Genomic DNA, 14,001 nt, shown 5'->3' on the forward strand with positions numbered 1-14,001 from the left:
TTTCAAAGGCACTCCCTTTATACCGCTGTATCTTCAAATAATGTACTATCATCATGCTCGCTTGAATGATTCTTGTTATTTTACTACTATGACATGACTTAACAAGCCAAAGTACATGTCCAATCTGAAATTAATAGAGAGAAGAGGTGCCATCTGCTATGATTGCTCTTGCCAGAAGAGACTCTGGCTTAATGACTTGTGCTAATACATTACAAGTAAAGAACGATTTTGTCAGAAACAAGTTAATGAGACTTGCAATTGTACCTTTACTGATGTATAAGTGAGGTTTGGGCCGGGGCAGGCCGGGGCGGGGCGGGGAGAGGGGGCAGGAATGTTGTGTGGTTATTTTTGTTTGCTTGTTTTAAATCAGCACAGTCATAAAGTAGGAGACTTTTTCAAAATGAATTATTTTGTGATAGCATTATTAAGATTAGAATGTTATTTATAGAAACTCATTGAACATCTCTATCTCATCAGCTCTGAAACAAGAACTACTGACAGTAAACAGTGTTAATACAACTATAGCTGACATATATATGATTTAATAATGGAAAAAGGTATACCTTCCATGCGGGTATACCTGCCCTGCCTTTCAGCCATGGTACCTTAGTAATACAGAATTTGTATAAATACTGTATTATGAAGAGAGAATAAGCCAAACTCATCCTTTAGTAGGATATTCAGCCAATTTGCATTCTAAGAGCCACCAAAAGTCTTGGGCTATTAGGTGTATACAGAGAATAAAAATCTCTATCTACTGAGACATAAGTAGCAATGAACATGTGACATAGGACGTGGCTCAGTAAAGATCACTAGCACAGAAGACAGTTTATTTTACAAAAATAATTTTCAAACTCAGTAGATTATCCCTAGAGATGCACCAGTGGCTGATGATGGACAGAATTCCCACTGGGGAGGGACTCTATCAGGGAGTGTAATGATAAGACAAGGCGTAATGGTTTCAAACTGGAAGAGGGGAGATTTAGATGAGATCTGAGGAAGAAATTCTTTGCTGTGAGGGTGGTGAGCCCCTGGCCCAGGTTGCCCAGAGAAGCTGTGGCTGCCCCATCCCTGGAGGGGTTCAAGGCCAGGCTGGACGGGGCTTGGAGCAACCTGGTCTGGTGGGAGGTGTCCCTGCCCAGGGCAGGGGTGTGGGACTGGGTGGGCTTTAAGGTCCCTTCCAACCCAAACCATTCTGTGATTCTATGTCAAACACACACCAAGGAATGCACAGTTCTTGTTGAAAAGAGAAAGGTTAACTATTCAACTCACCAGACGTAGGCTAGAATTTAAGAGTTGTCATTACCAGGGAGAATGATAACAACTTACCAAAATCCTTCATAGCCAAATAAAACTTTTGAGTGCAGTTTTTAGAAAATCATAGTACAAAAGAAAAAACCCTTCAAAATACTTAACAATTCAATAAGATCTATTCTTATCTATTTCTTCATTCGGCAATATTACAAAAAGGTGAACAATACATGAAGTATCTTCCTGCCACAAGTACTTCAAATGGTAAGAAACTTCAGGTGTGTGCTCAGTTGTGGTTCTGGCTCTAAACTAAAGTCAAATATTTATTTCAAGAGCAGAACACAAACTTGTTCTGTCTTTTTACAAATATAGTACTTTGATAGAATCAGTTCAAAGCTGTAAGTACCCGAGTTTTTGTTTGTTTTGGGCAGGGCAAGACTGGAGGGAAAGGGGGCGTTTAAACCAGCACTGCAATTTAGGAGTACTTTTTCATGCTTCTTCCCTAAACCCAAAAGATATACGGGGAGCGGTGCCTCCAACTCCACAAACTCCAACTTCCTCAGATCTCCAGTAACGATAACTAAAACATTTCAGAGGACAGACTGAGAGCTGGATTTTTATTGGTCCATTAAATCACACAAAATTCCTGGTCAAGAAGACCACGCAGTGACAAAGATAAGAAAATGCTTTCACAGACTTATTACCTGAGCATTACATCTGGCATCCAAAAAAAGGAATATCACTAATTAATCTCCTTATAGTAAGGCTCAAGACTTTTTAATCCTATTTTGGGGGCAAGAAAGCGAGTTTTTCAGTTTACTCCATTAAAAATTAGAAAACCTAGTATCAGTAGGCCATTTCTATGTATTTTTCGTCTTTTACTGAGCACTGGAGTAATAGCGCCACAAGATTTTGATGGTAAATAATTTAAAGATCACAAAATAATACACAGTCTCCTAATAGTTTAGATTATTTCTGAAGTGTTAGTAAGCATATAAAAAAAAAGTAAACCCACCTGCAGTTGTAAGAATTCATGGTTTTCTAGTCCTTCAACAATATGAGAAAAGCGTTCCCTATTGTGCCTTTCAGCAGCAGTTGTTATAGCACCTAAAATCTTGTCCAGACTAAAAGAAAAAATAAACTGTCAAAAAGCATACCACAGCCAACTTTGTCATTTTAAAGATACTCAGCCCACTATTTACACAACTCCAGACTTCAGTGCACTGACAAAGAATTTGAATGTGTTTATTTACAGTTATCTATAGAAAGTTGAAAACAAGCCAAGAAGCAAGTGTTAAAATATCTGCATGGTTAATGTTGAATTTAAAAAAAAATTAATAAATCACTGAAGTATTGTGACATTCAGCTAAGGCGCAACCAATGAGAAAAAAAAAAAAACCTATGCAAGACTGTTCATTAGGTACTAGCTGACATGTTTGACACCTGGGAATTCTAATAAGCTGTCTTTTCAGAAATCAAAATGGTTTTATCTATTTATTACATACAAGACATGGAGTTTGTCATTTTCAACCTTCAGTAAACTAAGACACTCCATAGTTCAAAGCAGACGTATACCAACTGATTATCTTTGTTTTAAAAAGCTCACTGACATGTGCTACATAACTCCATAACTTGAACTATTCAAAACTTCAGCTACAAATGACAACTTTTTGCCTCTGACAAATTTGTTATGTTTAGGTAGAGAGATGATATTTTAATAAAATCCAAAAAATATATTTATTTCTACATTACTAATATTATCTTCTAAACTAATGAAAAAATGTTAACATGTGGTATCGAATCAGTAATTTTCCTCCCCGCCGCAGGGAAGATGTCCCAATCTCACTCCTCCCCACAATAATAGGCTCAGTAGTGCCCCACTTACTAACGTTGTTCTAAAATGTATTTAAATCTGACAGCTTTCCTTGTGGCAATTAAAAGTTCACAATTCCTGATCATACTCATCAGGGGTATATATGAAATAAGTTATCTATTCCTTTTTCAGCAGCCATTTATGAACAGTTATGGCTTATTAAGTCTTCTCTATAGTAGGCAATGATAGTCCTTTCAGAGCTTCCACTTAAGCCACAGTTTGTAGATCTCTGCTCATTTGCTTTTGTCTGATTTAATATTGAATTAATGCATCAGAACACATGAAAGTCTCTTCTAATTTAAATTACATTACACAAAGATTTAACAAGGTTGCATTTGTTGCACTAAGTTTTCTCACCTGTGTCTAAACTGACAACTCAAGAGCATTAAAAAAAACCAAAACACCAAACCCTCAATTTGTTTCAATATCTTACTTACGTATTTTCCTCTCCAACAATGCAGATAGCAGAAAGTAGTTTCACTGTTTCGGTCATCATGTGCGGTTGCTTTGGATCAATTGCTCTTGACAACAGCAAGAGACCTCTTTCATCTCCTAGAATCCTTTGCAATCCATACTTAAAGGAAAAAAAAGCTTACAGTGAAACAACTGTATTCACCTTGAATATTCATCATCTTTGGGCTTCAGATCCTTAGGAATCCTCACACACACCTCCCCATATGAAGTCTGGCAACAGCCTGCTAAAACCTTCTGGCTATTACCACCTGGGGACACAAGTCAGTCTTCCCAATCTTACATTTGAGGCTTTCTCTAAGAAAGAGGGAGTCAGTACTTAAGGAAGATGCCATATCTTGTAAAATCAGGTAACCACCAAAAGAAAAACCAGTTTTTATTTTCTATCTATATCTGAAACACCTGAAACAGTATGCAAAAGTAATCTTCCCCCCCCCCCCGTAACTGTAACAGCTCCTGGCAAGTTGAAATAATACTTTCCACACAATGACCAATAGAAACTGAAATTCTTTTTTGAAACAACTATCTTCTTTTATTTATTGTATATTCTATTTCACTTTCTGTACAGATAAATCAAAAAAACTTGCATGTTGGCATTTATTTAAAAATAGCATTCTTTTTCTTCTTCTAAAAATAAGAAAATAAAAAAATAATAAAAAAGTAATTAGATTAGCATCTAAAATTGCTAAAAATAGCATTCTTTCTCTTTTTCATTTTCATTAACTACAGGATAGTTGGTAAATCAGATATCTAATTGTTTGAAGTTACACTGTAAGTGTAGGAGTAGCAGGGGTGGAAGCATGCAACCATTTAAATTTGCTTTTCCCATTTCAGACAGCCTATTCTGTGAGATTTTACTAAACTGAGCAACAATTTAGGAAAACTTTTAATCCAATTATTTGTTACAGGTGGGGGGAAATAAATCATTACGACAACACTTTAGATTTTGCTACGAATCAAGCAAAATCACAAGTTTAACACTTAGAAACGGAACTCTCACTTTACGAACATAAGTAATCCATGTTAGAAACAAGTTAGATAAGACAAACTAGATCGAAGTTTTATCCTTTACCTACTACCTACCAACTTAAAAACTGTAGCTAAAAAGATATTAAATCATACTCAATTTAAAATGAGGTGAAAAAGACATTATATGAACAAAAGCAATCATGTATTGAAATCTGAATTTAGAAAAAAAAATTTCCTTTCAATTTCACAAGCAATTTGTTTCTGAATTCACTTTACCTTACACCCATACTAACACCCTCTGTCTGCCAAATATTTTACTTCCAAAAATTAGTAGTATTTAACAAAAATAAGACAAAAATGCATATTCAGAAAGGTCTATGAAAAGGAGTCTCAACAAAAAGTTACATTAAGTTTAACACCTATGTTTCCAAAGTCAGAGTCAGCTGACACCGGATAGACAAGCTTTCCTTCCTTTTCTGAGATTCAGCATGCTACATAGATCTTGAAGTCAACAAAAGACAATCACGCTAGAAGTATTTAAATTTAAAATATTTCTTACTTTATTGTTCATAAACGCTTTGAGGCACTGGATAAGTTTATGTTGATTCTTCTTATCAATACTTTCTTGCCTTGAAAGGGAGGAGGAAAATAACGTTAAGTACAAACAATCGTCACAAGCTCCCCTACCCCTCCCTTCAAATGATCCCAGTCCTTACTGTTTCTTGTCCAGAAGCTTTTCCAATGCATCCAACAAAAGTCCAAGACCTTCATGTCCGAAATTGTTAACCCAGCTGGAAAAAGGAAGAAAAATGCTTTTAATTATGTCTCAATTAAATTTAAAACTTGCAAAGTTATGCCTCCAATACTGCTTGTACATCTCGTCATAGACGCTGCTGTCTCACTTCCCAGGAAGACCTGATCAACCGTTAAGACAAATGCTTAGTTCCAACAACTAGAAGCTGTCGAGAACCACTGTGAAAGGTGAGAAGATACCACAGACAGCTGCAAACATTTCACTTATTCTTTTCCAGTGTGCTGAGAACTACTTTCTCGTGCCAACAAGCATTAGCATAATTACTCTGCTTTCAGAAAAAAAACACCCACAATTCTTTATTGCTTAGCAAAACCAGCACGATGTTAGAACTACAGCAAAAATTATTACTTACCTGACTGGATTGCTAGTTAGAGACACTCTCAAAGACTCTAGACAATTAAGAAGCTTTTCCTCTGAAATTCCAGATCGCAACTCATGAATATATTCTTGCGAGGACAGTGTGCATTCATGCTTGCTGTTTTTCAGTCCACCCTATCACAGAAGACAGAATGCTGCTTAATGTTATATTGATCACAGTAGTGTTTAGTTGATAACATGTAAGGCCAATAGTTCAACATGAACTTTAAAATCACCATTTTTCCTGTACAGCTATTGAAGACACCTGACTTGACTTTCATTTGTCATAAGCGTTTAATAGTTTAGGTTTTGCATCACAAGGGTAAATATTTGTCTGGAATCTTCTTCACTTCCTTGAGTAACGTGCATGTACCACATCTTGGAAACACAAATTTAATTCCATAACTCAGTTGTATTAAAACGTTTAACTGCTACGCACTCTCATTTAACATCTACTTCACACCCTGTATTAGAAACAATCATAAACAGAGACACACAAACACCTCCCCACTTGTTATTAAGCTTGTCTGATCATTCCCCACTGTACCCGTCTTCCATTTCAAGAGAGCTGTGCATTATCACTATGGACATATCCTGACTCTAAAATTAATTCTCTCTTCTCCAAAAGGAAGATAAGCCATTGAAAATAACTTTGAAAAGGAGCTGGTATCCACCAACTGTTAAATCAGTGTTTTTAAAACCATGCAACTGCATGACTCAGTGATTCCATGTTTGGACACTAATAAAGATCTCTAGAGGATCTCGTTTGCTACAAAAGAATCATATGGAAGATTTGACAGAGAGCTCATCTCCCTGCTGAAGCGCCATTACAGAATACCTTCCTACAAGGTATTTCAATACTAAAATACCTGATAATCAGTTCTTAGAGCTGTAGTATTGAAAACCATGAACAATATGCAAAACATTTTACCAAAGGGTGCAACTAATCTTTTGTACAGCTCTGACAAGTTGCAGAAAAGTAGGCTTATCTCAGAAAAGTGGTTATGATTAGCATACAGTTCCCAAAGCTCCTTAGCTCTAAGTGGTCTCTTGAAAAGAACCTGATAAAGATGTCATGGGTGTAAAGGCAATATGAAAAGTGCCTGACCTACAATAGGATTTATATGTATTTGGTTTTAATTGTATCAGGACCTTCTTCGACTACTGTAATCTTCTCATTGTCTCTCTTTCAAAAAGCTACACAGCTTTTTGAAAAGATACAAAGTGTTTGGTTTGCTCTATTCAAATTCTTACCATTCATTTTCCAAAAATGACACTAAGTATGGCTGATGATAAAAAGGAGTTGTCTACATTTAAGTTAATGATTTTGACCTACATACATTCCAGTATTAATGCATGTAACAGAACTGTGTAAGTGTTCACATTTCAGATTGTATACTTTCAGATTGTTTGCCCTCACCTCAACAAAACAAAAATCTGACACAGATTGTGAATGCATTAAGGTGACAGTGTCCTCTGGACTATGTCAACTTTACAGATGTTTCTTGTTGACACATACAGCACCTTTAGGTGGACAATGGATGCCAGTTATACATCAAAGGACGAAGACAGACAAACATGAGTAAACAGGATATAAAGGAACTAAAAACTGCCACTACCAACCTCCTAAACAAAGAGATGCTCTTCCACAGAAGGAAAAAGAAGTAAACAGGTGGAGATTATAAGAGTAGGAACTGACTTTAACTCAGGTAAGTGTATTAGTGTTACATATTAAAAATCATCATAGTTCAGAAAAATCATCAGTCTTAAAGACCATAACGTAAAGAACTAGAAAACAGGAACAGCTTTATGCTGTTCGTTGCATTGGATGGAAACTGAAAAAGATTATGTGTGTAACTAATGTACACATCTACACAATACTGGATATAGATTTTGTCCTTTCGGACAACCGCCACTCACAAAACCTCAAAAGTAAGAGAAGAAAACAGAAACACTGCGATAAGCCACAAAATCTATAAAGAGATGTGATAATGGCAACTTCAGTCAAATGCCATTACATGTTAAACCAGATCCTGAAAAGCAATCTAGAATGCAAGATGTACTTTTTTCCTCCCAAGAAAACCATTTCCTGTGGTTAGCCCCTCCACTGCAGTCTGCTGCACCTCCAAAGGAGATTTCTATTCTGATGAGCCATTTAAGGGCTTTGCTACGTTTTCATTCATATTTAAACCAAGGTGTGCTCTTACTGTCTCCTCTTTTTATGAGTCCAGGAGGCCTCTATTAGTAAGGCTCCTTTCAAGCCTAGCCCCTTGTTTTCAGAAGACCTATGACTCCCTCAAAAACAGTTACAATAGGTTGAAAATTGGAGGAATTGTCAGCATGCTGTCCTAAGCCTCCTTACCCTGCCTTACAGGACAGGCATACTTCTTCATTGGTTCTAGGACTAAGCACCTTTAACTGCATAGCAATAAGGAACCATCTCCTCTGCCCTTTTCCCCCCTCTTCAAAACAGAGGATCAGTAAAGATGGTTCATAAACCATCCATTCTCAAAACCTTTCACCCAAATACTCCAGTTTATGCTAGAGAACTCTCAGCTTAACAGGATTAATTTGTGTTATTTTCTGAAATCAACTTTTCAGTCTCAATCCACTCTTACCTCTAGCCATGCAAACTGGAGTGCTACAACCAGATGCTATTTCTTTCATTTTCCTATCCAAAGAGAGTTGATTGGAATACTATTTTTAAGTAATGCTATGCCTTTACATGAATCGAATATATATACACTTCTCATTTACTTGGAAGTACAAGATCTCAGTGAAAGATGTGCTTGATGTGAGAGCGTCTAATAAAGACGAAGGCAAAAGCGAAGGACAAAGAAACTCAGAGGGTTATGAGGTCCCACACCAAAACTTCCAGAGATTAAGTCAATGCATAAGATCAACAATCTTAGAAATTACTTTATAAGCAGTCACCTTCACAGTAAGACATAAAATTATTCATTCATGGCAACTCAAATGAAAGCCTGGAACACGCAGTTAAAAATCCTTCTCCAAGGAAGTTAGAAGTGATGAAGTTTTAGTGAAAAACTAAGCTTATGGGATCTCCTGAAGTGCCACAAAAAAACAAGTATATAAATGAACCTAGTTTGCCTTCCATGAAGGGGGTAAATCAAATCAATTCAAATCTGTGTGTAGGACACATTTCAGGGCTTAAGAGACAAGAGTGACAGAGAGACAGGACAGACACCTTACAGTGTAGGACACAGTGGAAAAAACTTATGCATAATTTTCTTCCTACACAATTATTTTTTTTTTAATATTTAGGAAATAAGACAACAATTAAATATTTTAGAGATTTCTATTTCAGTTTCTCTTACTCTACTTTGAGAGTTGTTGGCTAGACAAAGAAATTCCTCACCCAGGACTTAGCAAATGTCCAGCTTTATACACTACGCAGACATGCCACCAGAGGCCAGTAAAAAAGCTTGAGAACCAATATCTAACAAAATGGAAAAAAGCAAAAGTTTTTCCCTCTGTGGGGAATAAGCAGATATTCTATCTACTTGGAGGTGAAGAACGGTGGAGTTCAGGAGCACACCTGAAACAAATGGATGGGCTGTAACAGTTCAAATACAAGATCAGAAAACCCTGCACAAACTACTCCTCTTTGAGGTATCAGACAATTCAGATTTCATTAGCTCTCAAGCTAAAGCCAAGTTCAGCTGAAGAAGTTGCAAATATATTGGTTCCATGAGACAGTACTGCAGTGAGAACATTGGCAGCCAGCACACTGAATAGAAATCTCACAGTATCATAAGTGGTCGCTTCTATCTGATTCACTGTACCTGTTCCATAATTTAGAAAATAAATCACTCTTTATTCAGAGTGATTATTATCACAGAAACAAGTAACTGGTACCAGCATAATTATTAAAGAATTGGAAGTAATAGCTTATACCTTCCCCCCCACCAACAATTAACAGAAGAGCTTTTGCATACTCTCTATTAATACAATTCTGTTTCTACCTGAAGCAAAGCAACCACTATATTTTAATTAGAGTACAATAACAAAGTCAGATGATACAAGTTTGGGGGTGGTTTGTTTGTTTTCAGGAAATTTATGAAAGCGTTTTCAGTTATTTTTACATTTACATATTACATACTAGAGTATTTTGACTTGCACATTTGACTTGGAAAAGCAGTATCCTTGTTCAAACTATGAGGAAACGCTGTCAGCTCCTGAACTAGAAACTGGAAGTTTACACAGTTTATATCCACTTCACCCCATAGATATTAACCAAATGTATTAATTCAACCCATTAAAAACAAAACTAACAAGCTAATCCTACTTTAGATATCTACATTAATGCCTCACAGATAGAAGATGTGCAGCTGCCATTTCAATACAATTGTCATTGTCTATAAAAGCAAGGAAAGGTTACCTTGCAGGCAGCTAAAGAGACAAGCGGGCACCAGTGCTTGAGATCCCAAGTAAAACTCAAATAACTTAAAGCTCTAAACTCCCAACTAACAGGCAAACCCCTTCTCTGCAATTGTTACTACAACCCAACAGTCCAAAACTCTTCTCCTTCCTAACCACTGTAAATCTTCAGGAAAATAACTATATATGCCAGCACATGCCATCAACTCCCAAGGGATAGTTGATATCCTATCATCTCTCCCAAGGGAGGAATCAGTAAGTGAGGGAAGACCACTCACTTACTGAGAAACAGCACACTAAGATGCGTGCATTTTTAAGCAATAACGTGCAGAACCCATACTCTAAGAGGGACATTTCTTATTTTACCATTTTGCAAGTTATCTGTGCAAAAACATGCATTTAATGCATAACTATTCTTGCTCTCCATCAGACTCTGAATTAAAAGGCATGGGGAAGAAAACAGATATTACAAAGTTTCTCTATTGCCTATTTCTTTACCAAATAATCTCTTCACAAAGCAGTTGTTCAGGCCAATTCATCTCATAAGGAAATTACATGGCAGCAGGAATTATTTGAAACTGGTTTTAACTCACTGAACTGAAGAGTTGATAATTTTGTCCCCTCAAAAATTAAATATCTTTAAATACCTTCATTGTGCTTAGATATTTTCTCAGTCGACATACAGACCAGTACTGTGTACAAAACTAAGAAGTACTGGTGAACACAGAGAGAAAAGTCTGTTTAAAGACCACTCTGAGTAAAGCAAAGACAACTGAAATTTCTTCATCCCTATGCACTATATCCTTAAATATTTAATTACATCTGAGGTAATGATTAGACAGTTTTAAGTCATAGGTTATTCCTTCTTCTTTTCACTACAAAATAGAAGTACTGAATATGACCCAAGTAGAAAACCTTGCAGTACCTGAAAAACCTGTTTTGGTTGCAATCAAAAATAAAGTCCATCCGTAATTAAATAGCACATCTTTGCTTTCAGCCATCATTTCAAATGTATATGTAGTTATTCCCAGACAAATCCTTTTCTCAAGGAAACAAAAATTTGCTGAATGCAGTCCAACAAATAAAGTCCCAAATACTTGTTTTAAAAAAATAATTTAAAAAAAATCAACCATGACTTAACATAAAACATAGCTGAGCACTTAAGAAAAAAGTTATGCTGTGAGTGATCTCATCTTATGCTGATTAATTGACCTTCTGAATTCTCTGTGTTAATCTTATTCTCACACTGACGTCCAGCAACTGACATTTCCATGATCAACTACGAATGCTGACAATTAGGACATTAAAAAAATCACATCTAAACAGCATGAGGTAAGTCAAATACTGTAAATTTAAAGTTTCAAGTGATTGCCTTCAATAAAACGCAAGACAAGTCTAAATTATATTTGCTGCTCACTGTGAACAGATTAGTTCAAAGTAAGTCTAAAGTATATGGAAATAGATTGCTGAAAACTTAAAAAACAGATCCCTCAAAAGTGCCATCAATGATTTATACTGTCAAGATAATCACGATTGAGCAAGTTGATAACTATTTTGATAAAACAAGGATTCGGTTATGCCCACTGAACTTTTAAAGCCAAGATAGAAGTCCAACGTATTCCAGCCTAATCTCTAAAAATGGAAGTGTATTCATAAGAAAGAACAAAACTGTCATGTTCATACTCACCGGAACTTTACTTCCGACTATCTGCATGCAGTGGTCAGCCAAGAGAGGTTATTGTGTAAAAAAGATAATAATAATATATAAATAAACACAGCAAAGTACTTAGTAGGATGTAGCATCACACAAATTTTTCAGTGTTTAATCATTAGTAGTAGTTACATTCTTTTATTACTTTACCAAGCTGTTTAAGAGTTACAGCTTCTACACAGGAAAACAGTAGTCCTACTGTAGGAGATATAATTTGAAGTTCTTGATATTCTGCTGCTGAATGATCAGTATTTTACACATTTACAAACAAATAACTAAATACCTAGACTGACATCTATATCTTGAAAGATTAAGAGATATGCCATTTTGTTAAAATTATCAGGTCAGATATTTCACTGAGAAAACTACAGAAAAACCTGATGGCATACTGACTTCCTGGTATGTATAACAACTTCATTTATTATGGAGCTTTTGATCTATTTAGATGATGTCATTGCTGAATTTAATTAAGTCTTCATAATCAAAAACATAGCCTACAGTTATAAATCTAACTTGCGTTTCAGAAAATCTCATGTGGCATTTTTCTTCAACTGCTCAGTATGGATGCTTTTAATTACATGGATAATTAAACAGTGATTTACAGAATGACATCTTTTTTTACCATGGAACAGCATCTCTGTTTATGCACAAATGAGGAGTTGACTTTACACAGAAGAGACTCTGCAGAAAGGCAGCACATCTCTGCCCTGCTCTATGTATTTGCACAAATGACCGTGTTCCTGTGAACACCAGGATTACAAACTTCTGTGTAAATATTGTAAGCCTTTCCTTGTCGGCTATTTGCTGCAATCTAATAGCAGCCAATTTATTGAATAACCATTTTTATCTGAGTAAGAGCCTAAGACAGTATTATTTTGTTCCGATATCTGAATTTGATTGTATCTGTTCAGCCTCTACCTGCTTCATTTTCTACTCTTGTCGTTTCCATTATTCTTTTAGGAAGTTTTTCAGAAGACAGAAGTCCCTGCAAGTCTTTCACAATCCCCTCTTCTCTTCCTGATGAGGCTTCCTCTAGAAGCACACGATGGACTGTCATCACACAACAATTTCTTTTCCTAATTTGCTACCTTCTTCTCTCACCAATGTTCAACTCCTTCAGGATGACAGGTCACCAAGTCCCTTCACTGTTTCCCAAGTATAATTTCCATGCTCAACAATCTTTCTCAGATCAGAAGCACAGACAATCACTTCACATGAAAGCATCCAGCTTATTAGCTTCGCCCTTTGAAAACCAAGCTTTCTTTCTCACATGGAACTCTGAAGACAGCACAGTGTTTCAGAAAAGCATGGTCAACATGCTGCAGATGGCACACAAGGCAGAGAAAACGAAGCACCAAATTTTAAAATAATTTGGTTAAGACAACATCAGCAAATGAGTGATATTTTCAAATGAGTGGAGAGAGCTCAAAAGCCTAACTAAAACAAAACATGAAATGAACTGGAAGAAAAGTAACATCAGCTGTTAAGTGTGCTTCATGAGCTCTAAGCAGAAGAAAAGGCCCAAGTATTTTCAGTATAAACAAGGAAGGCAGATGAACAACTATCTGTGACAAAGGAAAAGGTAGAAAATTTTAAGAAAGATAAATTTTGAATGCGATCAGCATTTTCATGGAAGGCAAGCCTGAAGCTGGCCTGAAGAAAAGAAAGTTTGATAATTCACAACACAGTAAAGATTGATTAGGGCTTGTATTCAATCAGTAGTTTAAAGTAAACAAAAGACGAAATTAACAGTGAAAGTGAGGTTTTACTTTATGGTAAGATCCCAATCAACATTTTACAACTGAGCTCTACTTTTTATATTTTTTAAACCAGTTAAGATGCTAGCTATTTAAAAGCTAAGTTAGGATAACACACTACAGAAAGGTCATTCATATTTCTGAACAACCTTAAATTATTCCATTCAAATGCTGTGATTCAATTGCAAGAAGGACTTACTGAAGCACACGAGCTTTGACACAAGCCATTTTTCCATTAGGAAAAACATTTTTCATATGCATAACACATCCATACTGGCGCTGACTTAAGTTCAAAGTGCACATTCATGTATGAGGACATTTTGGTATCTGATTAATTTTTTTTTTTCCTAAATTGTTAGTACATTTTGGCAAACATATCCCCAGTTCTGATAAGTTT

At 36.0% G+C, this 14,001-nt stretch overlaps 1 protein-coding gene across 3 annotated transcripts in view; it reads right to left on the bottom strand.

Annotated features, from left to right (window-relative positions):
- Positions 1–14,001, bottom strand: part of DIAPH2 (diaphanous related formin 2) — a 230,455-nt gene that overhangs the window by 194,044 nt on the left and 22,410 nt on the right. For 2 of the 3 annotated variants that reach the window (XM_063345690.1, XM_063345688.1), the window contains 6 exons: positions 11,824–11,844; positions 5,731–5,870; positions 5,281–5,355; positions 5,124–5,193; positions 3,562–3,698; positions 2,267–2,375 (listed from right to left, as the gene is read on the bottom strand). In XM_063345690.1, the coding sequence (XP_063201760.1) occupies positions 2,267–2,375; positions 3,562–3,698; positions 5,124–5,193; positions 5,281–5,355; positions 5,731–5,870; positions 11,824–11,844 (552 nt within the window). The remainder of the gene's footprint in view (positions 1–2,266; positions 2,376–3,561; positions 3,699–5,123; positions 5,194–5,280; positions 5,356–5,730; positions 5,871–11,823; positions 11,845–14,001) is intronic. The other variant, XM_063345689.1, reaches the window with a different exon arrangement.

Source organism: Chroicocephalus ridibundus, chromosome 9 (assembly GCF_963924245.1).
Source record: "Chroicocephalus ridibundus chromosome 9, bChrRid1.1, whole genome shotgun sequence".
NCBI lineage: Eukaryota > Metazoa > Chordata > Aves > Charadriiformes > Laridae > Chroicocephalus > Chroicocephalus ridibundus.